General features: G+C 45.5%; 1 protein-coding gene across 4 annotated transcripts; it reads right to left on the bottom strand.

Moving 5' to 3' along the window:
* Positions 1-433: 433 nt before the first annotated feature.
* On the bottom strand, positions 434-20,343 carry NIT2 (nitrilase family member 2). Of its 4 annotated transcripts, XR_006550348.2 has the most exons (11): positions 20,189-20,343; positions 15,175-15,293; positions 13,541-13,661; positions 12,040-12,128; positions 7,558-7,651; positions 6,971-7,045; positions 5,828-5,906; positions 4,048-4,146; positions 3,767-3,932; positions 1,151-1,206; positions 648-810 (listed from the first exon to the last, which is right to left on the bottom strand). XR_006550348.2 is itself a non-coding variant. In XM_006058731.3 (10 exons), the coding sequence occupies exons 1-10, from the start codon at positions 20,214-20,216 to the stop codon at positions 719-721; spliced, it is 852 nt and encodes a 283-aa protein (XP_006058793.1). In that variant the 5' UTR covers positions 20,217-20,343; the 3' UTR covers positions 434-718. The 4 variants fall into 4 exon arrangements, 3 of the variants coding, with proteins under 3 accessions (XP_006058793.1, XP_044796876.1, XP_044796867.1); XM_006058731.3 differs by lacking the exon at positions 3,767-3,932 and having other exon boundaries at positions 434-810; XM_044940941.1 differs by lacking the exons at positions 1,151-1,206; positions 3,767-3,932 and having other exon boundaries at positions 434-810.
* Between the last annotated feature and the right edge of the window lie 4,925 nt (positions 20,344-25,268).

The following is a 25,268-nucleotide window of genomic DNA, read 5'->3' as shown; positions in this document are numbered from 1 at the left end:
TGTGCGAACTCATAGATGGTAGCCCACCAGGCTCCCCCATCCCTGGGATTCTCCAGGCAAGAACACTGGAGTGGGTTGCCATTTGACTTTCAGACACTCACCCATATTAAGAGAATCTTGTGCAGCTCACACTTCAGTTGCCTTGACCAAATTATGCCACTGCCAGGGGGCTCATGTTTGAGACATTTCCCTTAAAACTGGGGAGGGGTCTTAAATCCTTAGCTCCTCCCTGAATCTGAAGAGCCCTAAGGCTGCAGGGAGGGCAGAGCTGCCATCTCCTCTAGCAAACACCAAGGATCCATCCCACAGTTACTCGCAGACCAAATGTGACATTAAGATGCTGCTCGAAGACCAAGGTTTCTGCATAATGTATTCCAACTCCAGCAATCAGATAAGAGGTTCACCACACAAATACACAGGTGGATCAACCATCAAGGATACCAGGATCTGATATTTTAATAACTGCTTGAGACAACTTGAATATGGAAGATTTAGAGCCACACCCGCCCTCCTCCTGTTCTTCAATGCCAGCCCTTTTTGACCATTTTATATGGTGTGGAGAATACCAGCATCAGCTCCATCATCCCAACAGAGCTTCCCTTTTCAGGAAGGGAAAAGGCTGAAATTATTTAAAAAAAAAAATTCCATTAAAGAATTCATAAGATTGTTGATTATCCTGTAGAAACATATCTTCCTGTTTCATGACATGTTGGAAACATCAGGATTTTTTGGCCTCCACTGCATAGAGATCTGATCGCTTCTGGCTAAAAATGGGGATTTGCTGGCGAATTTCAGCCAACTTCTTCAGGTCTGCAAAAACAGAAAAGTGTACTATTAGTAGATGTGATTCCTTACTTGCCAACAGGAACTTCTTCCCCAAACAGTAGAGAAACAACCAGAGCCCCAGCCAGTAATTTACTCATGGGCCTTGTCTGGAGGCACATTCAGCCTGGCACTGCCCCTGGTGTCATTTCAAACCAAACCAAGAAAACTCAGGCTGAGACAGAGCCCAGGACTTAGCCAGAGAACCAAGGATAAATGAGGAGGGCGGGGCATAAAGGAGTCCCTCCTGGTGTTCTACAGCTATAGAATCTGGCCTCAGGGCACTTAGGGACACCAGACACCTAAACTGGGCCAGAGTGAATCTTACCTATATCTGCATACACGATCGTCTCTTCAGTGCCAGCTTTGGCAAGGACCTCCCCCCTGAAAAACATTCGGGGAATGAGTCAATTCCCTGATAACTGCTGTTATTTACTATCTCTGTTCTTCCGCCCTATCTCACAGACCAAATGGGAAGGAATCGGTTTTTAAAACAAGAAAATACGGGCATAAATTCCTATGATGCTTTTGAACTGTGGTGTTGGAGAAGACTCTTGAGAGTCCCTTGGACTGCAAGGAGATCCAACCAGTCCATTCTAAAGGAGATCAGTCCTGGGTGTTTATTGGAAGGAATGATGCTAAAGCTGAAACTCCAATACTTTGGCCACCTCATGCAAAAAGCTGACTCATTGGAAAAGACCCTGATGCTGGGAAAGATTGAAGGCAGGAGGAGAAGGGGACGACAGAGGATGAGATGGCTGGATGGCATCACTGACTTGATGGACCTGAGTTTGAGTAAACTCTGGGAGTTGGTGATGAACAGGGAGGCCTGGCATGCTGCAATCCATGGGGTAGCAGAGTCAGACACAACTGATCAACTGAACTGAACTGAATCACTTAAGTAGCTGTGTGGTCTTCTGGCAAGCCATGTGGAATCTCTACTTCCTAATCTATAAAGTGGAAATATGAGCTCTGTGAGGACATAGTGAGAAAATAATCTTTTTTTTTCTTTGAAATCTTGAAGGAAGGTACCTGTTGTGCTTGATGTTCCTTGCTCTGATAAGATATAAAACTGCTGCAAACAATGCTTCTTCAGAACGGTTCCTCATAGCTATCTGAGAAGCTGTGTCGTAGGCTACAGTCCTCAGTTTGGCTTGAATAAAACTTTCCTATTCCTACTATAGATTATTTATTACTTCCACCCTGTCGTGAGTACATTCAAGATCCCTTTCCAAGGGCAGTCTAGCTCTGTTTCTTCACACCTCCCAAGGCTGCTACATAACCCTGGAGATGGAGAGGGAAGGCTTGGGTCTGCCTGGATCTCTGGCCTCAAGTCTGTGATCCTTGGATCCCCGTGTTAATGGCTTTTGGGTTTGGAGGGAGAGATTTCAACCTTTGAGGCCTGAGTAGAAGTGGTAGAACCATGCCCCAGCAGGAACCCCACAATGGAAACAAAAACACTCCACAAAATCTGAGGAAAAGCTGATTTGGGAAACTATTTCCAGTGCTGAGTCTCTTGGACCAAAACAGGCCTTCAAAAACATAGCTGTGGGACTTCCCTGATGGTCCACTGGTTAAGAAACTGCCTGCCAATGCAGGGAACGCAGGTTCAATCCCTGGTCCAGGAAGATCCCCGCTGCTGCAGGGCAACTAAGCCCACGTGCCACAATTACTAAGCCTGTGCTCCACAACACGAGAGTAGCCCCCACTTGCCACAACTAGAGAAAGCCTGCGTGCAGCAACGAAGACCCAGCACAGCCAAAAATTAATCATTAATTTAAAAAAACCTTATCTGTGAAATTTTTCCAAAGCACAAAACAAAATGATCCAATACAACAAACAATCTGATATAATAATTGGGTCCATCTAGGGCCACAGATTTTTGGCACAATAAGCTACAGACATCATCCTTAATGCCGTTTAACTGAATCCTTTTCTAGTCTCTTCTATTTTTTCCCCATTTGCCCCGGCATGCAAACATCTCTATGTTAACCCTAGGCACCTATCACAATGACAAAAAAGACACACAGCTCCCAACCAAATGGGGGAAATTCTGCAAAGGAAGAAATACAGGCAAATCTTAGGTAACCAACTGTGTCAAAAGCAGCCAGCCTGATGAGTAAGAGTTCACCAGGAGAACCAGCTGGGTGAGTAGAGCTCCCCACAAGGTCAGTAAGCTGATCACTAACGTCTGCAGAGGAATCCAAGTCAAGTTTGAGAAAATTTTGAAGCCAACTCTATCCTTCCAGCCTCCAATGCACCCCAGAGCCTGATGTGCAGGAGGCTCAGTGAGAATCTCCCACTGGCCATATCTCCCAAGGCCTTCCCCACCACACACGTTCATCTGTGGTCCTACAAAGTCAGCAGAGAGGAACTCTGGGAATCCCACAGTGACATGTAAGCCTTTGCAGCCTTGTTACTGATATGTTTATCCTGAAATTTTAGAAATACATATCTGTGTGTGTGTGTGTCGTAATCATACAGACATACTGAGAAGTAGTATGGAATAAATCTAAGTTCTGAATTCAAAAATCTTGGATCCAAACACCAATTCTGGCCACTTCATCCTGTGAACTTCAAGTCTACCATCTATTAACTGGGTTAAATAAAGATAAGTCCTTGAGAGCTCAAATTGAGACAATGTGTGGAAAGTACCATGTGAACTGTACAAATGCCGGTAAGACAGGTCTACTACCATACGGCTGTGTATGTATCTGGGCAGACTTCCATGCTGGTTTCCCTAAGTAATAGAATGCTTTACCCTCTCACGAGGACAAGTTCACAGTTCCTCTTAATTCAACCCATCCTCCACTCTCCTCTAAGTGTTATGCAGGGAGCAAAATCCTTACCCTCAACTCATTCCAGCCCTAGGTCCAGTGACCCGGTCTAAATTTTAACCCAAAGCCAAGAGTTTGGGAACCTCTTTTACTAAAAAACCACCCACCTGTGACTTCTGCCTCGTTTCCAAGTTTGGTTGACAATGAACATCACTCAGAAACTCAGGACAGGGCTGAGGCCAAGCACTCAGTCAGGAGAGCTGGGCCATTTCTCTCTCGCATGGCTTTCAAGTGGAAGCTCCTCCCACAGAGAGAGCCAGTGACCTGGCAGGCCTGCGGGGAGACGGCAGTGGAGGGAGGCGCAGGGCCACCCGGGAATCAGACAACCCACCTGCCCAAGCACCACCTCTCTCAGCTCAGTGAGCCTGTCCCTGCAGAGCCAACTCACCAAGGATTCACAACAGTGCTGTGTCCCCAGGCAACATAGGAGGCTTTTTCATCTCGGGCGGGAGATGCTGTGGCCACGTACACTTGATTATCAACAGCCCTGTCGTCAATGGACAGAAAAGAGGTAAATTATACAGTACAGATCTGAGACGTTTTTACCCTAAGTGTCCAGACCCTTCTTTCAAAAACTAGGACAGGACAGGCTAGCTCGGACATGGAAGAAACATTCAAAGCCACAGAACCCTTTCTTCAAAAAAGACCTTGCTGCACAAGCTAGTTCTCAACTGGGGCAATTTTGCCCGGCAGGGGACTTCTGCCAGTGTCTGGAGACATTTCTGACCAGGGTATGGCTACTGACATCGAGGAGTAGAAGTCAGGGGTGCTGCGAACATCCTGCAACACAGAGGACGGTGCCCACAACAAAGAGCCATTTCCTCCAAAGTGTCCATAGCACCACAGTGAGAAACGCTGGCCTGAGCCAACCTGTAACAGGTAAAGAGCAGAGCTTCTCTGGTTCATGCAACCCAGGTGACCAGAGGGAATGGACTGGCCTCGCTGGAACAACACCCCGGGCAGGGCTGCAGGGCCCTTCCATGCCAATGGGGCAGTCCCATCACCTCAAATTAGGCAGAATTAGGAACCGGATGGTAGCACGGCTACACCAAGCCACCTGACCCACAGCCCTCTGGGCTCAAACAACAGATTCATGCCAGGTCATCCCAAGCTCTCTCCACCTTTTCCTGCTTTCAACAAAGCAGCATTTATTAATACTCATGGGATCACATACCCCTACCACCTTCCATCATGCAACCAGCCAAACACTTCTACATCCCCTTCCAATAAAAATCACTGTCATCTCCAGATGTGAGCATAGTGGCCACCCCTGGGCAGAGAGAGGAGAGTACTGACTGAGAAGGAGAAAAGAGGAGCATCCCAAGGGGCTAGAAATGTTCTAGATTTGATCCTGATCAGAGGTGAATCCATATGTAAAAATTCACTGATCTGTAAACTTAAAACTAGTACACTTTACTGTAAGTATATAATACCTCAATTAAAAAAATCTTTTCATGAACAACCCATCATCTCTGAGCAGCATTTCATGGTTTGCAGAGCACTTCACAGTCATATTCCTGTTCCCTTCTATGTTACACCCACCTCTGCTATTTGCCCTTCACCACTCCTCAGGCGACTAAGGAAATAGTAACTGTCCCATGCGCAGCGCTCAGAACTTAGACGTTAGAAGAACAAGAACTTATCACAAGTGTCTTGGCAGAGTACCAAGACTAGCAGGAAACTCTGGAGGATGGAGTAGGATAAGCACCCATCTACATAGCACAGGGACTGCTGAGTGTGACCACAAGTCTCTCCGGGCTGTCAGACTAAAGAACCCTTGCCTTTGCCTTGGTTCCAGCCATGTACACTCCATGGGTCTCCAATTCTCTGTAAAACCTTCTGGCAACTCTATCAGAGACAGAAATTCTTATCTGAACACAGGAAAATCAAATCACTGCCCACTTGATGGGTGAATGCTTGAGCATTCCAGTGAATGCTCCTGGAAATGCAGACATCAGTCCTCAAAATCCACAAGGCTGGTGCTGTGGCTTCTGAGGAGCCCACAGCAGAAGCCCTCCTTTTGGACTGGAAGACAAAGAGTCACCTTTGGGAACTGCCTCTGGGTGCCAGGGCAGCCTGAGTCAGAGGCAGCATTCTATATGGGGAAGGCTGATGCTTCCACCAAACCGCAAACGTTTTCGCAGAGAAACACGGAGATGCTTTCTTACCGGCCTCGCTGAAGCAACTCCCAGTGGGCTGGCCCAGTGGTCAGATTAAAAGCTCCAGGATATACCAACAGCTGGCAGCCTTGGGGCGAGAAAGGCCAAAGAATAGGGATGCAGGTGGACACCCAACCACATTAGCCCTCCCTCTGCTCCTTACCTAGTGGGGACCAAACTCAAACTCCCCCAATGTGAATAGATTCAGCAGTGTTATAGATGGCTGTGAATTCCTCTAGAGACACACAGACAACACGTACACACAAGTACAGTGATCCTGACAACCACTTTTCAAGCAAAGGTGACTTTGCTTGAAAAATGTGGAGAATCTGTCATTCAGACTTCTCTCAGCACCATGTGGACAGCTCCCAAGGTCAAGGACCATGTTTTGTGATGTTCATCAACTGAAATGAGGAGAAGACTAATTGCTCTACTTCTTCCAGCTAAGACTCAACTGAGACAGCCAGCCTGGAGTCCTTGCACCTCCACCTTTTGCTGAGCAGGGTGTCAAACCGTCTGCACCCACTTCACTTTATAGTGACAGACAAACTAGAGTCAGAGTACCTCTGGCAGTCTAGTAAGGATGCTAGTATTGTTGAGTACCATATGAGGACCTTCGTAAGTTCTCTGTCTGTAATCCTCACACCTTTCCTATGAGAAAACTGAGACCCACAGTTCTCCAGAGATTTACCCAAAGCACTGTGCCAATTAAGGGGCAGAGCTGGAACCAAAACCCAGGGCTTCTCATCTGACTTGTGCTTCTCGGTCGGCAGGTTGGTCCTCTGGACCACAGTAGCACGGACTGCCTTTTTGCTGTTCCCAACATCTAGGGCTAGTGAGTGGTGAGAGCCATGTGCAGGCAGACCTACTACTGCGGCCCCAGTGCCTCTCCAAACACAGTGGCCGGAAGGGATCCAACAGCAGAGCAGATGTTTAGTTTAGGAATGTGGCTCCTGCCTTAGCTGTGTGGTGTGTTAAACTACAACCTCCAGAAAACCACACTGCCCATTCCCAGAAGCAGTCTGAGAACTCACACAGACGCGGAGCTTAAGACCCCCTCCAGGTTTTCTGACCAAGGATGCCCTCCACCCGCACAGCCCAGAGCCAATCAATCTCCGAGCATCTACATGACCTAACCCAAGGCGGCCTCACCTCTCTGTGCATAGATCTGTGCCAGCTCTGCGAAGCGGATGTCGTAGCAGATACCCAGGCCCACCTTGCAGTAAGCTGTTCTCCAAACAGAAAATGTACAAAGTTAATTTCCTGAAGCAGGTGTGGCCAGGGAAAGTCTCCAAGATCCAATGGTCGCAGAACACTGACGGGAGTACATTCACGCAGGGCCCGTGGACAGAGAGAACATGTAAGTTTGCTCCTGCGTGGATTCTGCCTCGTGAGAACATCATTTACGTCAGTAGAGCAGAAATGAGAAATTCACTCTAATTATTAATAAATGTTTCTTATCTAAGTGGGAGGTGTTCAGTCATGGCCTAATAGGTACAGGCTGGAAGCTATCACACTAATAAAGGCTGTGACCACTGGAAAAGCACAATCATGTCAAACCCTTAGTTCTCCATTAAATCCCCCACTTTCTAGATCTCTGACCGTTCTTTGCCCTTCTCCCCCTGGCCTTCCAGACAGGTTTTGTAAAGAAGTTGGAAAGCAACATCATGAAAAACAAAGGACTACCTGATCCTCGTCTACTGGTACTGCTAGAAGAGGTGAATTTATCTGGTACGTACGAGTATCAAAGGCGGAGAAACTATCACCAGGACTCAATGTTTCAGATTCTTGAAATGTGATTTTCCCAGGAACATCAATGTCAAACAGATGGAGCTGCATCACAAAGAAAGGATTTGGTTACCTCCCTTCCAGCAGGGCTCATGGCAGTAATAACACACACCTCTCCATGGCCAGCCAAGCGGGTGTTCTAAGATCACTTGTACAAAGGGCAGCGCCACCCTGCCCACAACCCACCCCGCAAGCTGCCGACATCCTACGAAAATGACTTCTAACACAGGGAACTGGAGAAATGCTGCTGTAGGTTGTATGATCCTTCTTCCCTTGGTGGTGTGCAGATCAAAGTCTAGATTTCTTATGGAAAGCAATTAATATGCTGCTTTTTTTACTCAATATAAATGCTAAATGAAGACTTCTCAGAATCAGAATCAAACTGACACATTGGCAAGGAGAGGTAGAGAGTGGGCGAGTGATCAAAAATAGGTAGTTCTCCAAACCCAATGCAGCAATATATTAAAAAGTAACTTCCAAATTGGATTTATTCAAAGAAAGCAAATGTGATTGAACATTTGTAAAACCAAAGTGACTTACCACACGAACATAATAAAGGAGAAAAGTCACATGATCATCCTAAGAGGTGTATAATGAGCATTTGGTAAATTTCTACATCCATTCTTATTTAAGCCTGGCACGCTGCAGTCTATGGGGTCACAGAGTTGGACCCGACTGAGTCACTGAACAACATTCTTATTTAAAAATTAAAAGAGAAAAACTCTTCTAGGATGGGAACCCCTTTAATAAAGAGAATCTGCAAAAAAAAAAAAAAAAAAAAAAAAATCTAAAGAAACTTATTTAAAGGTGAAACATTAAAACCCTTCTCCTGTTGAGATCAGAAACAAGGTAAGTACACCTGCTATTCAACACTGTACCAGAGGTCCTAACCAAAGCAATAAGGCAAAGGAAAAGAATACAAAGGGTAAAGATTAGAAAGAAAAAATTAAAAGCCATTATTCTCAGATAATTGTGTACCTAAGGAATGTCAAAGGACATACACAGGTGAATTATTAGAATGAATGAGTTTAAGCAAGGGTATTATATACAAGGTCAATATTTTTAAAATTTGCTGTATGTTTATATACTAGCAAGAATCAGAAAATGAAAGGACATTAGAAATACCATTTAGGAATAAATCTAGTAAATGATATAAGACTATATCCAAAAAACTATCTAAAAAACTTTGAGAGAAATTAAAGAAAGCCTAAGAAAATGCAAAGAGAAATATATTCATGAACTGGAAAACTCAATTGTTAAAGCCCAATGCTGGGTCTGTTTCCAGTCATGGCAGAGTGGCTCCTAAAAGACCAGCTTTCTCACAGGTAACCCTGAGCTCTGGACAAAACAAAACAAAAAATACAGCTACTTAAAAGCACTTGACAATAATCAAAATCAGGCAAAAATTAGAGAGAAGTCAACTTCTGGAAGACAGGACCTAGTGCTGGGTGAGTTTCCCACTTGTTTACAACTTTTATTTGGAAGCAAGGCCCCAGCTGTGGCTGCGAGTGGTGGTCACAACTACCCACCAACACACCCGCCAAGGAATCAAAGGACAGAGCTTCACAGCAGCTGGAAAGTGAGGGGGAAACACTTAAAAGGAGAAAGCAAAAGAAGAGCCCTAAATTTTACATATAAAACCCGTCCAAATCTCTGACTAACCAATGCACTAAAGATGTGTGGGGCAGACTCTGAGTAGCCCAGCTAAAGCTAAACTTTACAACAGGCAGAGCAGCTGCGGTTGCCACCCACCTCACCAAGGAAGAGTCCGGTCTGTGAGTATGCCCCAACTACCTACCTGCTCAAATAAAACACTCAACACGTTTCGGGCGAACGCAACAGAAGTTAGAGTCTCAACAACATACAATCCAATACACAATCCAAAAAACCAGACACACAAAGGTATGACTGAAACTCTTGGAGAAAAAGCAGCAATGGAGCAGACCCAGGAAGACCCAGATGTGAGCACTACCAAAGACAATAAAGCAGCTACTGAAACTAACCTCAGGAACGTAAAGAAATACATGCTCTTAACAAATAAACAAAGAGGAAACACAGTAGAGAATAAAAGCTGTAAAAAGAGAATGAAATAAAAATTTGAGAAATGAAAAATTCAACATCTGAAATTTTTAAAAATTTCACTGGATTACAGGAGAGGAGAGATTACAGAAGCCTCAGTGAACATAAAAAAATCAATGGAAAACATACAATCTGAAAAAGACAAAATTTTTGTTTGAAAAGTAAAAATAAAAAACCACAGGCTTGGTGACCGCGTTTGGTGAACAGTATGCAAATTGGAGTCCCATAAGAAGAGAAAGGGACAGAAAAATATTTAATATTTCTTGAATATTTCATTCTAACAATCTCTGCCTTTTAACTAGAGTGGTCACTCTATATTTAATGCTCCCAAGTTTCCCAAATATAGCGAGAAACTAAATTTACATATTAAAGAAACACAAAGCAGGAAGAATACAAAAAAAACCTCGTATCAGGAATATAAGAGTCAAAATACTGAGAACCAAAGATTATGAAAAAACCTTGAAGGCAGGGAGAGAAAAACATGAATTACATGCAGGAGAACAATACAAATTACCACTTACTTCACGCGTGTGTGCGTGCTCGGTTGCTTCAGTCATATCTGACTCTTTGCAGCCCCATGGACTGCAGCCCACCAGGCTCCTCTGTCCATGGGATTCTCCAGGCAAGAGTACTGGAGTGGGTCGCCATGCCCTCATATGGGGGATCTTCCCAACCCAGGGATCAAACCAACATCTCCTGCACTGGCAAGCGGATTCTTTTACCCACTGAGCCACCTGGGAACCCCTACTAACTTTGTATTGGGGGGAAAAAAAGAGGCTAGAAGATAACTGAATAATGAATAATGTCTCTCAAACATCTGAGGAAAAAAAGAAAAGTGTCAACCCAGAATTCTATTCCACCAAAAACATCTTTTAAGAATGAAGGCAGAGACTCCCTGCTGGTCCAGTGGCTAAGACTTCCCCTTCCACTGCAGGGGGTAGGGGTTCGACCCCTGGTCAGGGAGCTAAAAACCCACATGCCTTTTGGCCAAAAGACCAAAACATAAGCAACAGAAGCTATACTGCAACAAATTCAAAAAGATTTTAAAAAACAGTCCACATCAAAAATATCTTTTAAAAAGTGGCAAAGTAAAGATATATTCATAAATAAAGCTAAGAGAATTCATATCTAGCAGATGCTCACTTCAAAATGCTAAAGGAGGTCTTTTTGTTTGATGGTAAACATACCAGACAGAACTAAGGTCTTCAGGAAGAAAAGAAAATAACCAGAAATGGTAAACGGTGAGGTAAACATGAAATATTTCTCTTAATTTCTTTAATACAAGTGACTACTGAAATTAAAAATTAGTATTTTGTGGTATTTATAATGTATATAGATGCAATATGCATGACAACCACAGCATAAAGAATGGACCGATACAACTGCAAGGTTCTTAAATTTCACATGAAGAAACAGATTATTAACTAAGAAGCCTATGACAAGATAAAGTGTGTATACTGTAATCCTTAGGGCAACAACTTAGGGAAAAAAAAAGCAAACTACTACTCAACTCAAAAGAATGCAGGCAAGAGGAACAAAGGGAAAACACTAATTCAATGTCTACGTGCTTAAAATCCAATCATAGCAATAATTACATTAAATATAGAGTGACCACTCCAGTGAAAAGGCAAAGACTGTCAGAATGAAAAAAAGCAAGACCCAACTACATGCTGTCTGCAAGAGAAGCATTTATATATAAAGAGACATACAGATTGAAAATAAAAGATTAGAAAAAGATGTACCAAACAGTAATTAGAAGAAGACTACAGTGGCTTTACTAATATCAGAGATAAACGTCAAGACAATCAGTATACCAGAAAAAAAGGACATATCATAATGAGAAAAGGACCAATTTACCAAGAAGACTTAACAATCCTAAGTGTATATGCATGCATTACCACTGCAAAGATGTCAACTCTCCCCAAAGTGATCACTATATGTTTGAAGTGAAGTGAAGTCGCTCAGTCGTGTCCGACTCTTTGCGACCCCATGGACTGTAGCATACTATGCTCCTTTGTCCATGAGATTTTCCAGGCAAGAGTACTGGAGTGGGTTGCCATTTCATTCTCCAGAGGATCTTCCTGACCCAGGGATCGAACCCAGGTCTCCCACACTGTAGGCAGACACTTACCATCTGAGCCACCAGGGATACCATCCTAATCCAAATTCTTGTAGGTTTTTCCTTGGCCAAAATTGATAGGCTGAGTCTACAATTTATATCAGCAGGCCAATAGCCAGGTATAACCACCTGTGCCAACTAATCCAATGCCTGGTGTGTATACCACAGGATGGGTACTGGGAACTTCAGAGCGAATTCTCAAGAGGCAGTGAGAATTGCCACATCCTCTACTGACCTTTCTGTGCTTTACCAGTAAAGTTCCATCAGGCCCAAACACGGCACAGGTGTTATATAATTTCCCAGCATCCTTTTCAGGAATGGACCCTTTTGTTGAGAAAGAAACACAGAAAGAGACACAGAGAGACACAGAAAACATTCTGAATGAAGCATTCTTTTATAACAGGACAAAGGCTTGTTACAGTTTACTATCTTCTCGGGTCCAACAATAAAGTTTACTGTCTTCTAAGGGTTATTTAATCATGATTCTCTTCTTTTTGAATACAATTTTTCAGAGACCAATTTCAGAGTGTGGGTGAAATGTAATTAAGTCAGAGGCCAAAGAAAGGTTTCAAAACTAATCAAACTATTTTTCAATTCAGCTTTGCTCTTGAGCAACACTTAACCTGAAGCATTAGGTGCAACACAGGGAACTCACAGTCGCGCAACTTAAATCCGCCAGGTCCCGCAACATAACTGTATCCAAAAAGGCCTTGAGGTGGGAAGGTATGCCAGTCTCATCACTAAATACGGGGCCTGTAGTTCTAGCTCTGCTCTGTCCTCTGTTCTCCACCCCTTATTTATTTCTAATTCTCACTGTATCAGAATACAGAAAGAATTTTGTTTATTGCATTAAAGAGTTTTACTGTATTTTTATGTAAACAAATAGAACATTTTTATTTAAACAAGCCACATAAATAAAGCTACTTTTAAAAAATTATAGTTGATTTATAATATTACACTAGTTTCAGGCATGCAACATAATGATTCAATCTTTTTTTAGGTTGCACTCAATTTATTAGAAAACAATGGTTTTATTTCTCTGTGCTGCACAACATATCCTTGTTACTTATTTCTTTTATACATCGTCGTTTCGATCTCGCCCCATCCCTAACTCCCCTCCCCTCTTCCCTCTCCCCACGGTAGCCACTAGTTGGTTCTGTAAGTCTGTTTCTCTTTGATTACATACATTCGTTTGTTTTCTTGTTTTAGATCCTACACGTAAACGACAGCATAAAGAATTTGTCTTTCTCTGACTGACTTCACTAAGCCTAAAACTCTAAGCTACCTTTGATGTCAGTGGTCTCTTTCTGGGGGAAATAAAAAGAAAGTCTTAACACTGTATTAAAGACTTTCAGATATAGTTTCTCTTTCCACATTTCCACCTGCCCTTGTACCCCATGAGAAAATTTTCAGCAGTTTGGTGTGTGTCTTTGTACAATATTCACTATGCCTTAATATATAAATACATATAAAATTACACATATAAAATATATAAACATATAAAAATACAGTCTTTTATGTGGATCATTAATCTATAGGGAAGGACCTGTTCATTTCATACCAAACTTGCTCTTTTTCCACCAAAGTGTGTCTTGAAGATCCTTCCACAATCCTACATAGACAGATCTACCTCATTGTTTTCTATGGCTAATTTGTATTCCATGGTTCAAATGTAACAATAGCTTCTCAGATGTTTTTAATGTTTAGGCCATTATACCTTGAGGGTAGGAAGTTACCTCCAATGACATATATGCTGCACTCCTTTGCCACTTCAGAAAGCTTCTGTGTGGAGTCACCAGGAATTTTCTCTGCATAATCAGGAAAATATTTTGTGCCATATGGAGAATTAAAGCATTCCTAGAATAATGTTGGAAGAGAACAAAGATGGGGGGGAACCCGACTTATTTTAAAGTTCTGCTGTAAAAAGACATAGTCCTCAAAGAGGTAAAAAAATACAACTAATAAGAAAAACACAGACACCTTAGGCTAAAGAGCCTGTGGCCACAGACAGGATTCGGCCCCAGGCTCAGATGGGGCTGGAGTCAGTGTGCTTAACCGGATGCTGGTCACCTTGGCAAAAAGCTGCACTTGTCTCTCCCTGAGTCCACAAAACCACGCCTCCACAGCGTCGGGCACCCGGGACGCACTACCACTGGGCTTGCTCACAGGATTGGGAGTGTTAAGATGAATCCAGACTCTCAAAACTATATTATTAGCTACGTAAAGCAATAAAGCCTATGTTTTTCAAAAATACAGAAGCCGTGAAACCCACCGAGGTTAAGGTATTTCCTCATGTATACGGGACACATGAGGGATGTTTCTAAGCTCCCTTCCAGCACCATCATTTTGATCCTGCAAACTCTCTCACTCCCCTGAATGTGTCTCAACAGCTCTGTGATAAAAGAAAACTCATGCATTTCACCTCCAGTTCATTCATTTACATTCACTGAGACTGCTTGTCTGTGCTAGGAAACTCAAGGCCGAGGATCACCAACTTGTAGAAGATACTTTAGCAGGGGACACATGCAGAATTCAAGTGCTTTCGCTCCTGGCCTTTAGGCTCTGACCCCCAGCAGCCTAAACTGACAAGAGGCCATGACTGAATACAAGGAGAGGTGAGTCCCACGACTGGAGCGACATTAAGATCTCAAGTGCCCCTGCTGAAGACTCCTACTCACTGGCCTCCCTGGTAAATGGCCCAGAGCCTAGAATATCAATACAAGCTAGCCCTGAAGAGTCTCCAGGGCTTGCAGAGGGCTGCCCCCTCCCCACCGCAAGGTCAGGGACGGTCAGGAATAGTTCCACCGCTCACCCCTGCAGGCCTCTGCCAGCAGAAGGGGCCGATAGGTGCATCTTCTGACCAATGTGGGACTGTCCGTGGGGCTGACCCTGTACTTGTTGACAAACAAATGTGGCCCCATCTTCAGCTGATTCTGTTTTAAACAGGTCACCTAGCACACTGATGCAGCATCCTTTGGCTCACTACATACTACAGGCTTCCTAAGTGTTTAACAATTTTCAACAATGTTTTTAAAATGTTGGAAGCTCAGCGCTAAAATCAATGTCCTGGTCTCGTGAAGACTAGATTATGCAAGCAGAGAAGGTAAGTGCCTGAGGCACTGAGTATTTTGGATTTAGGTAAGTCCCTCTGACTCCTGGGCTTCTGAACTGAGCAGGTGACCTAAAGTTAAAGACCTGTCACCAAGCTGGCATGTCCTATCACAAAGACCCTTGCTAGGTCATCTTCCATACAGACGAGGAACCATCCTGGGGTCCAAAGGGACCCTGCTGGTCCCTAGGACCCAGAATGAGAAGACACCACACTACCGGGACAAGAGTGCTCAGAACGGGGTGGCCACCCCAGACTTACCGGCAGGGAGACTATCTGGGCTCCTTGCTTCGATGCCTCCCGGATGAGGCCACAGGCTCGAGTGAGGTTCTCTGACTTGATGGAAGAAACCTGAAGCTGGATGAGGGCCAAGCGGAAAGCTGAGGAGGAAGATAAAAGAGAGGAGCGGTCAGAAGATCTGACTGCTGACTCAGATAGAGCAGCTGTTTTTCATGGAGGGTAAGTCGGACCCCCACGACGCGTGGCAGCGTCTAGAGACACTACTAATGGTCCCGACTGCTGGTGCTGCTGGCATTTAGTGGGCAGAGGTCAGGGACACTGCCAAACATGCCCCAAGGCACACGATAGTCCCTGATGACAAAGAATTATCCACCCTGGCTTGGAAAGATTCCTTGGAGGAGGGCAGAGCATCTCACTCCAGTATTCTTGCCTAGAGAATCCCATCAACAGAGGAGCCTGGCAGGCTACGGTCCACAGGGTTGCAAGGAGTCAGACACAACTTACTGACTAAAACAGCAGCAGCAAATGTCAACAATGCTGGGGTTGAACAACCTTGAGACAGAGCCATAGTGTGAGCAAAGCCTACTCCAGGCACAAGAATCTGAAGTGAAGCCAGCAGGGCCAGCCTCTCCCTTAGAAAGAGAGAGGAGACTGGGCTTGACTAGGGAACTATCTCTTATCATGCGACCTCAGGCCCCAGTCCATTCTCAGCCAGGTGCTGAGCACCTTCCAGCGCAGCCGGTGAAGTCTCTCTGGCAGTCCCCGCCCCACCGTGAGCCGGAAGGAAGCAGACACACCTAGCTCAGCTTCCCCATCGCCAGCTGGGACACAGTGCATTGGTCCAGCCACTGGGGGACGGGGAGGCTGGCAGCCGATGGGCTGCACATGTGCCACAGGGAGGAACCCTGGGAGGGCCTGCACTCACCCCATGAATCTCCCGGTGCCCAGAGGAGCACACCATTAAGTAGCAAATGAAACACACCACGAAAGACTGAAACACTGTGGAAGGAAAACCAAACAGCACTTCTTCCTGCTGTCTGAACAAGGGGCCCCACATTTTCATTGGAGACTGAGCCCCACAAATCACAGAACCAGCCCCGCCAAGCAAACCTGCTGTCAGCCTTGGGGCAAGAAGGTCACCGGTTCCTCCAGGCTTATTCCTTTTTTGAGGTTGTCACCACATCCGACACTTGCTTTTCCTGTAGAGCTCTCTCTTAGCTCTTGCCATAATCACCTTTACTGGTTAATAGTCCTCTAGATAAATTTTTTCCTGTTCAACTGACTAGTGTGGTTTCCAAGTCCCGCCTGGACACTTACTGACACAGTGTCTGCTTGTGGTCTTGATAGAAGGCTACATTAAAGGTTCCCAACCATGTCATAACCCACAAAGCTCTGCAAAACTTCTGAAATTATCTGGAAGTTAATTGGCCTGGCCTTGCTTCCCTACCCCAACTCTGCTGTAGAGTCTAGTGACTTCTCTCTCTGGCTGTTTCTCCTGCACCTGTAAAAACGTCCCCAGAGAAGCAACATTGACAGACCCTGGCCTTTGATGAAGACCTGTTTGACTCAGGGTTAATCCTAAAAATAGGAAAACTAGATGTCCATTCCTTCTTGTTGTTGTTGTCATTCAGTCGCTTGTCCAACTCTTTGCAAACCCATGCACTGCAGCACACCAGGCTTCTCTGTCCATCACCAACTCCCAGAGCTTGCTCAAACTCATGTCCATTGAGTCAGTGATGCCATCCAGCCATCTCATCCTCTGTCGTCCCCTTCTCCTCCTGCCTTCAATCTTTCCCAGCACCAGGGTCTTTTCCAGTGAGTCAGCTCTTCACATCAGGTGGCCAAAGTATTAGAGCTTCAGCCTCAGCATTAGTCCTTCCAATGAATATTCAGGATTGATTTCCTTTAGGACAGACTGGTTTGATCTCCTTGTAGTCCACAGGACTCTCAAGAGTCTTCTTCAAAACCACAGTTCAAAAGCATCAATTCTTAGGCACTCAGCCTTCTTTATGGTCCAACTATCAAATCCATGCATAACTACTGGAAAAACCATAACTCTGACTATTTGGATGTTTGTTGGCCAAGTAATGTCTCTGTTTTTTAACATGCTAAGTTTGTCATACCTTTTTTTCCAAGGAGCACACGTCTTTTAATTTCATGGCTGCAGTCACCATCTGTGCTGCTTTTGCAGCCCAAGAAAATAAAGTCTGTCACTGTTCCCATTGTTTCTCCATTTATTTGCCATGAACTGATGGGGCTGGATGCCATGATCGTAGTTTTTTGAATGCTGAGTTTTAAATCAATTTTTTCACTCTCCTCTTTCACCTTCATCAACAGGCTCTTTAGTTTCTCTTTGCTTTTTGCCATAAGGGTGGTATCATCTGCATATGAGGTTATTGATACTTCTCCCAGCAATCTTGATTCCAACTTCTGCTTCATCCAGCCCAGCATTTTTCATGAGGTACTCTGCATAGAAGTTAAATAAGCAGGGTGACGATATACAGCCTTGATGTCCATTCCTTGGTTTCTCCTAAATACAATGAGAAGAACTAAACTGAACCTGGAACGCAGCTTGTCAAATAGTTTCAAAGAACGGATGGAAACAAAAGCTGGGATGATTACTTTGGGGCAAACAGCCTGAGCTGTCACCAGAACATCACAGAACATCCCATCGAGTCTCCACTGTAACTGAGAGGTGGGGCTTTGTCTCCGCTTCTGAGGGAGGGTAAGCTGAGATCCCCCACGGCTCTCTGATGGCTTCCTCTCCCCGCTCCCACCCAGGAAGGCAGCTGTCCAGGACCAGGGTGGGGACTGGCCGACATCGTGCAAAACACCCACTCCATAGAGGGGCCGAGGCAAGACAGTTCCACGGCTGGGGAGTTCCTTGAGGCGGAGGATGAGATACAAGTCACTTCATCTCAACTGCAAAATGAACACACTTCTCATTTTCAGGTCCCTAGTGGTAGTGTTAGTCACTCAGTCGTGCCCATCTCTTTGCGACACCCACAGACTATAGCCCGCCAGGGTCCTCTGTCTGTGGGATTTTCCAAGCAACAATACTGGAGTGGGTTGCCATTTCCTTCTCCAGAGGATCTTCCCACCCAGGGACTGAACCCAAGTCTCCTGCATTACAAGCAGATACTTTACCATCTGAGCTACAGGGAAGTCATCAGGTCCCTGGCTATACTATACTAATCCTTGATTGTTAGATTACAATGACTAGTTCATGTCCCTGGCTATACTAATATTCACTGTAATCTAACAATCAAGGACTCACCAAGGGGAAGGATAAATATCTTAAGCGAAGAGACCAACAGGGAAACAGCATACGGAACGTGCAGGTCTTTTACACATATAAGCATATGTGGGTTATCATTAGCAGCATTTTGTAGATGAATAAATAAGAGGCTTGCAGAGGGAAAGGTGCAAGAAACCAGTCCAAAAAGTAACTGGCACAGCCACAATCAAGCCAAAATCTGGACTGCAGACAGGAGGGGCGCCTTGTTTGTTTCTGGGTGAGTGGGGGAAGTCAGGTAACTTGAAAACACTTCTCAATGGAGTCAGATCAACACTGCCCTCAGCCCTACCAAGAACCACAGCTCTTAAGTTCATTAGCCTCTTCTGAAAGATACAGTCACACTCAGAAGGAGGTGTGTAAAAGGACGTCTATACTCCAATCCTGGAGGTTCATTCAGGCACCAGCTTGCACTGCACTCCAGGATGTTGAAATGAAAAACAGAGAGCACTCCCACAAACACTATCACCTTCAGAGAGCCTCACAAGACCTCAGTAGGAACAGTTTATGCTCATTTTAAAGGAGGGAAACTGAGGTCCAAAGCGATCAAACGACTTGTTGACACGGGCTGTGCCAACCCTGTAATAATCCAGGTCTCCAGACTTTTTAAGCCCAGAGCACTCCACTGCCTCGTGTAAAAGAATCAGGCACAGGCTTGGGAACACAGCCAGAACCTCATCCCTGGGGCTGATCCTGAGTGGGGATGTGTAAGCAGCATGTGACACATGCGTGCTCAGCTGTGTCCGACCCTATGGACCCCGTGGACTGTAGCCCACAAGGCTCCTCTGTCCCTGGGATTTCCCAGGCAAGAATACTGAAGTGAGTTGCCATTTCCTTCTCCAGGGGATCTTTTCCACCCAGGGATCAAACCTGCCTCTCCTACATAGGCAGGTGGATTCTTTTACCACTGAGCCACCTGGGAAGCCCCCAAGAAACATGTTAATACCTAACCTGAAAGTTCAAGGTCCAGGTGCAGAAACAAACTGCCCGTTTTTGTTGTTGTTCAAGAGAAGGCAGCATTTCCCAGTGGGTGTGAGGGGGGCGCACCGTGGAGTTCATTAACGAGTTCACTTACCACCCAAGCCCGAATCAAAGAAAACAGGTGCTTCATTTTCACCTGACGGGGCTCAAACCACAAATAATCAGGGTTGGTGCCTTTGCAAAACCCAAGTTCAAACCAATCTAAAACCAGCAGCAACCTCCAAGAATCCCACGGGACACTTGAGGTATCGTAAGTACTGAAAGCTTTACTGAAAGGCACAGTCTTCGGGTCGTGGAGCGGGGGCGGCGGTAAGGACTAGGAAAGACCACCAGGGAAGGTGCGGAATTTTCATTCGAAATAAGCACCCTTCCCGCGCCGATGAATCTGGAGCGGACCGGCCCGGAATGCTCGTGGAATCGGCCTCACGTAGCACAAGAGCCCGTGCGGCGGGGAGCAAGTAGAGGGCCCTTCCGGCGCGCTGACCCGGTGCTCCCGCGACCCCGCTGGCCCTTTCGGAAGCCCGGAGTCCCCGGCGTGCGCCGCGCTGCGCTCCGCGGCCTCCTCCTCTCCTCCCCGCCCCGCCCGCGCCCACCGCCCTCGCCGCTTGGGCCCACAGCCCCACGACCACCAGAGCAGAGAAGGCCAAGGGCGCGGCGGGGACAAGAGATGGAGAGAGAGGCTGAACGGGCGAGACGCTCCGCTGGCGTCGCACCCGAAGCCTCCATTCCGGCCCGAACTTGGGCCGCGGCGGTACTTACTGGCCATGGCTCTGCCGGGAAGCACCATGGGTACCTTCGGCCAGGTCTCTGGGCGCCGCGAGGGGCGGGGCAAAGCGGCGCGTCAGGGGGCGGGGATTTATCGCCCGATGCTCCGCCTCTCGCCCTGCCCCTCCCCTGGGCCTTTTGGCTGGGCTCAAAGTTGTCTTCTTTCTGCTGCTGCCAAGTCGCTTCAGTCCTGTCCGACTCTGTGCGACCCCATAGACGACCTCCTACCAGGCTCCTCTGTCCCTGGGATTCTCCAGGCAAGAGCACTGGAGTGGGTTGCCATTTCCTTCTCCAATGCATGAAAGTGAAAAGTAAAAGTGAAGTCGCTCAGTCCCTGTGAGACTCAGCAACCTCATGGACTGCAGCCTACCAGGCTCCTCCATCCATGGTATTTTCCAGGCAGGAGTACTGGAGTGGGGTGCCATTGCCTTCTCCGTGTCTTCTTTCAAGCGCACCTCAAATAGCTGTTAATCTCTTGCTGTTTCAGTAACATCCTTGTAGTCAGATACCGAAAGGCAAGGGACAACCTAAATCGGGGTGGTGTGCTAGTAATTGTTTAACAACCGATCTCTCCGAGTCTAAACAAAAAGATTGAACCTCTTGCTAGTTGAATCACCTCTGAGGCCAGGGGAGATACCTTACCTTATACTGATTGTTGTTCAGTCGCTCAGTCGTTGGTGGCTGATTCTGTGACCTCATGGACTGCAGCAGGCCAAGTTCCACTGTCTGCCTGTCTCTCCTGGAGTTTGTTCAAATTCATGTCTAATGAGTTGGTGATGCTATCGAACCAGATTGCCTTGGGGGATTTGAACAAGTCCCCAGAAGGAGTATAGAATTATCTCGGTTGATTTAGGCACTCTGGGTTTGGAGTACAAGGCTGCTATGAGATGCTGCTGCTGCTGCTAAGTTGCTTCAGTCGTGTCCGACTATGTGTGACCCCAGAGAGGGCAGCCCACCAGGCTCCCCCGTCTCTGGGATTCTCTAGGCAAGAACATTGGAGTGGGTTGCCATTTCCTTCTCCATGCATGAAAGTGAAAAGTGAAAGTGAAGTCTCTCAGTCGTGTCCAACTCTTCGAGACTCCATGAACTGCAGCCTACCAGGCTCCTCCTTCCATGGCATTTTCCAGGCAAGAGTTCTGGAGTGGGTTGCCATTGCCTTCTCCGCTATGTGATGAGAAGAGGGGAAAAGAGAAACTAGGTTCAGACAGAATATTGTCAACAGCAGTTCAGTCCTGCAAGGAGAGCCAACCAGTCCATCCTAAAAGATCAGTCCTGAGTGTTCATTGGAAGGACTGATGTTGAAGCTGAAACTCCAATACTTTGGCCACCTGATGAGAAGAGCTGACTCATTTGAAAAGACCCTGATGCTGGGAAAGATTGAGGGCAGGAGGAGAAGGGGAGGACAGAGGACGAGATGGTTGGATGGCATCACCGACTTAATGGACATGAGTTTGGGTAAACTCCGGGAGTTGGTGATGGACATCGAGGCCGGGCGTGCTGCAGTCCATGGGATCGCAGGGTCAGACACGACAGAGCGACTGAAGTGAATATGCTGAAATCTGCTAATACTGTTTTAGGTTATTTGCTTTTATTAGGTTTGATTTTTAATTTTTTTGTTTGTGCTTTTGTCAAATTCGGGGAATCAAAAAGTAATAAAACAAAAATTTGCTACCTTTAAAATTTTTTAAAAATAATTTATTTTTGGCTGTCCTGGATCTTAGTTGCTGCACAGGCTTTTCTCTAGTTGCGGTGAGTGGGGCTACTCACTTGTTTCAGTGTGCTGGCTTCTCATTGTCGTGGCTTCTCTTGTTGTGGCTCTAAGGCACAGGCTCAATAATTATGGCGCACAGCTCAGTTGCTCCATGACATGTAGGATCTTCCCGGATCAGGGATTGAACAGGTGTCCCCTGCACTGGCAGGTGGACTCTTCACCACTGAGCCACCAGAGAAGCCCAATTTGCTATGCTTTGTGATGGTCTGGAATAGTTCAAATATATTGAAATATATCTTAGTTTTTAAAAGGATACTATAAAAAACATTTTGAGGACAATTAAGGGACATTTAAATATGAGCTGGATATTAGTTGCTTTAACGACTTTTGTGTGAAAACTGTGATTATGCCAGTCTTCATCTGAGAACATGCATGCTGAAGTATTTAGGGATGAAGCATCAGAATGTCTGACTTGAAAATGATCAGCAAAAAAGAAAATATGTTCTTAGTAACTATGGGGTTTTTGAAGCTTTAACAGACTAACTGGACTTGGCTTTGCAGCAGGAAGATCTTTAATAATCTTCTAAACTCTATGTGCTGTGTTTAGTTGCTCAATTGTGTCTCTTTCTGATCCCATGAACTGTAGCCCACCAGGCTCCTCTGACCATAGGGATTCTCCAGGTAAGAATACTGGAGTAGATTGCCATGCCCTCTTCCAGGGGATCTATCCAACCCAGGGATAGAACCCAGGAATCCCACATTGCAGGCAGATTCTTTACCATCTGAGCCACCAGGGAAGCCCAAACATATTGCAGTGGGAAGCCTATCCCTTCTCCAGAAGAACTTCCCAACCCAGGAATCGAACTGGGGTCTCTTGATTGCAAATGGATTCTTTACCAGCTGAACTATCAGCTACCAAATTCTGCTATTCTTACGGTCTACTAAGGTTCCATATCGATAACCTCAGACACACAGATGACACAACCATTATGACAGAAAGTGAAGAGGGACTGAAAAGCCTCTTGATGAAAGTGAAAGAGGAGAGTGATAAAGCTAGCTTAAAAATCAACATTCAAAAAACTAAGATCATGGGATCCAGTCCCATCAATTCATGGCAAATAGATGGGGAAAAAATGGAAACAGTGACAGACTTTATTTTCTTGGGCTCCAGAATCACTGCAGATGATGACTGCAGCCATGAAATTAAAAGATGCTTGCTCCTTGGAAAAGAAGTTATGACCAACCTAGACAGCGCATTAAAAGCAGAGATATTACTTTGCTGACAAAGGTCTGTCTGGTCAAAGCTATGGTTTTCCAGTAGTCATGTATGGATGTGAGAGTTGGACTATAAACAAAGCTGAGTGCTGAAGAATTGATGCTTTTGAACTGCAGTGTTGAAGACGACTCTCAATTGAGAGTCCCTTGGACTGCAAGGAGATCCAACCATCCTAAAGGTCCTGAATATTCTTTGGAAGGACTGATGCTGAAGCTGAAAACTCCAATACCTTGGCCACCTGATGTGAAGAACTGACTCATTTGAAAAGACCCTGATGCTGGGAAAGATTGAAGGTGGGAGGAGAAGGGGACGACAGAGAATGAGATGGTTGGATGGCATCACTGACTCAAAAGACATGAGTTTAAGCAAGCTTCGGGAGTTGGTAATGGACAGTGAAGCCTGGCGTGCTGCAGTCCATGGGGTCGCAGAGTCAGACACAACTGAGCAACTGAACTGAACTGATTGAATATTAGCTATTACAATCTGATGAAATGTCCTGGAGTTCAATAGTAGTGATGGTCGCACAACTCTGAATACACTAAAACCCACTGAATTGTAGGTAAACCTAATGATACACGGACTACATTTCAATAAAGATGTAATTTTTCAAGTTCAGGCTGTTAATAGTATAGGTGAAATATTACTTTCATCACACATTCAACCTGTGGAGTTGAGTCTACCCTAAGTCAAACCGTCAATTTTAAGTAGAACTGCCAACCTATGGCTCTAAATTTAGTATGTTAGAATACCATGTTAAGTTTTAAAGGTACTGTGTGAAACATATCAATGGCAAAAAATGGTTGAATAATCATCAGTACAAATTTATCATCCCTACTAGAAACATGCATTATTAATGGTGGGCTGCTGCTGCTGCTGACTCACTTCAGTTGTGTCCGACTCTGTGCGACCTCAGAGATGGCAGCCCACCAGGCTCCGCCATCCCTGGGATTCTCCAGGCAAGAACATTGGAGTGGGTTGCCATTTCCTTCTCCAATGCATGAAAGTGAAAAGTGAAAGTGAAGTCGCTCAGTCGTGTCCGACTCCTAGTGACCCCATGGACTGCAGCCTACCAGGCTCCTCCATCCATGGGATTTTCCAGGCAAGAGTACTGGAGTGGGGTGCCATTGCCTTCCCCGTAATGGTGGGCAAGTGACATCAAATCTTAGAGGATTAATTTTACACCTTAATTAGTCAGTTCAGTTCAGTCGCTCAATCGTGTCTGACTCTTTGCGACCCCATGAATCACAGCACATCAGGCCTCCCTGTCCATCAACTCCCAGAGTTCACTCAGACTCACGTCCATCGAGTTGGTGATGCCATCCAGCCATCTCATCCTCTGTCGTCCCCTTCTCCTCCTGACCCCAATCCCTCCCAGCATCAGTCTTTTCCAATGAGTCAACTCTTTGCATGAGGTGGCCAGAGTACTGGAGTTTGAGCTTTAGCATCATTCCTTCCAAAGAAATCCCAGGGCTGATCTCCTTCAGAATGGACTGGTTGGATCTCCTTGCAGTCCAAGGGACTCTCAAGAGTCTTCTCCAACACCACAGTTCAAAAGCATCAATTCTTCAGCACTCAGCCTTCTTCACAGTCCAACTCTCGCATCCATACATGACCACTGGAAAAACCATAGCCTTGACTAGACGGACCTTTGTTGGCAAAGTAATGTCTCTGCTTTTCAATATGCTATCTAGGTTTACACCTTAATAAGCAATACTAATTCCCAGAGATCAGGGAGAGAAGAGGGGTACTCTTTCTTTGCACTAAATTTCTTTGAGCCTTGGTTTTCTCATCTTGAAAAATACAGTAATTCCAAGCTCATGAGAAACGCTGGGCTGGAGGAAGTACAAACAGGAATCAAGATTGCTGGGAGAAATATCAATAACCTCAGATATGCAGATGACACCATCTGCAGAAAGTAAAGAACTACTACAGAGACTCTTGATGAAAGTGATAGAGAAACAGTAGGCTTAAAGATCAACATTTAGAAAACTAAGATTATGGCATCCAGTCCCATCACTTCATGGCAAATAGATGGGCAAACAGTGGAAACAGTGGCTGGCTTTATTCTTCTGGGCTCCAAAATCACT

The sequence above is a fragment of the Bubalus bubalis genome, chromosome 1, assembly GCF_019923935.1.
Source record: "Bubalus bubalis isolate 160015118507 breed Murrah chromosome 1, NDDB_SH_1, whole genome shotgun sequence".
Taxonomy (NCBI): Eukaryota; Metazoa; Chordata; class Mammalia; order Artiodactyla; family Bovidae; genus Bubalus; species Bubalus bubalis.
The sequence above is the reverse complement of the archived record's forward strand: the minus strand, read 5'-3'. Positions and strand labels throughout refer to the sequence as shown.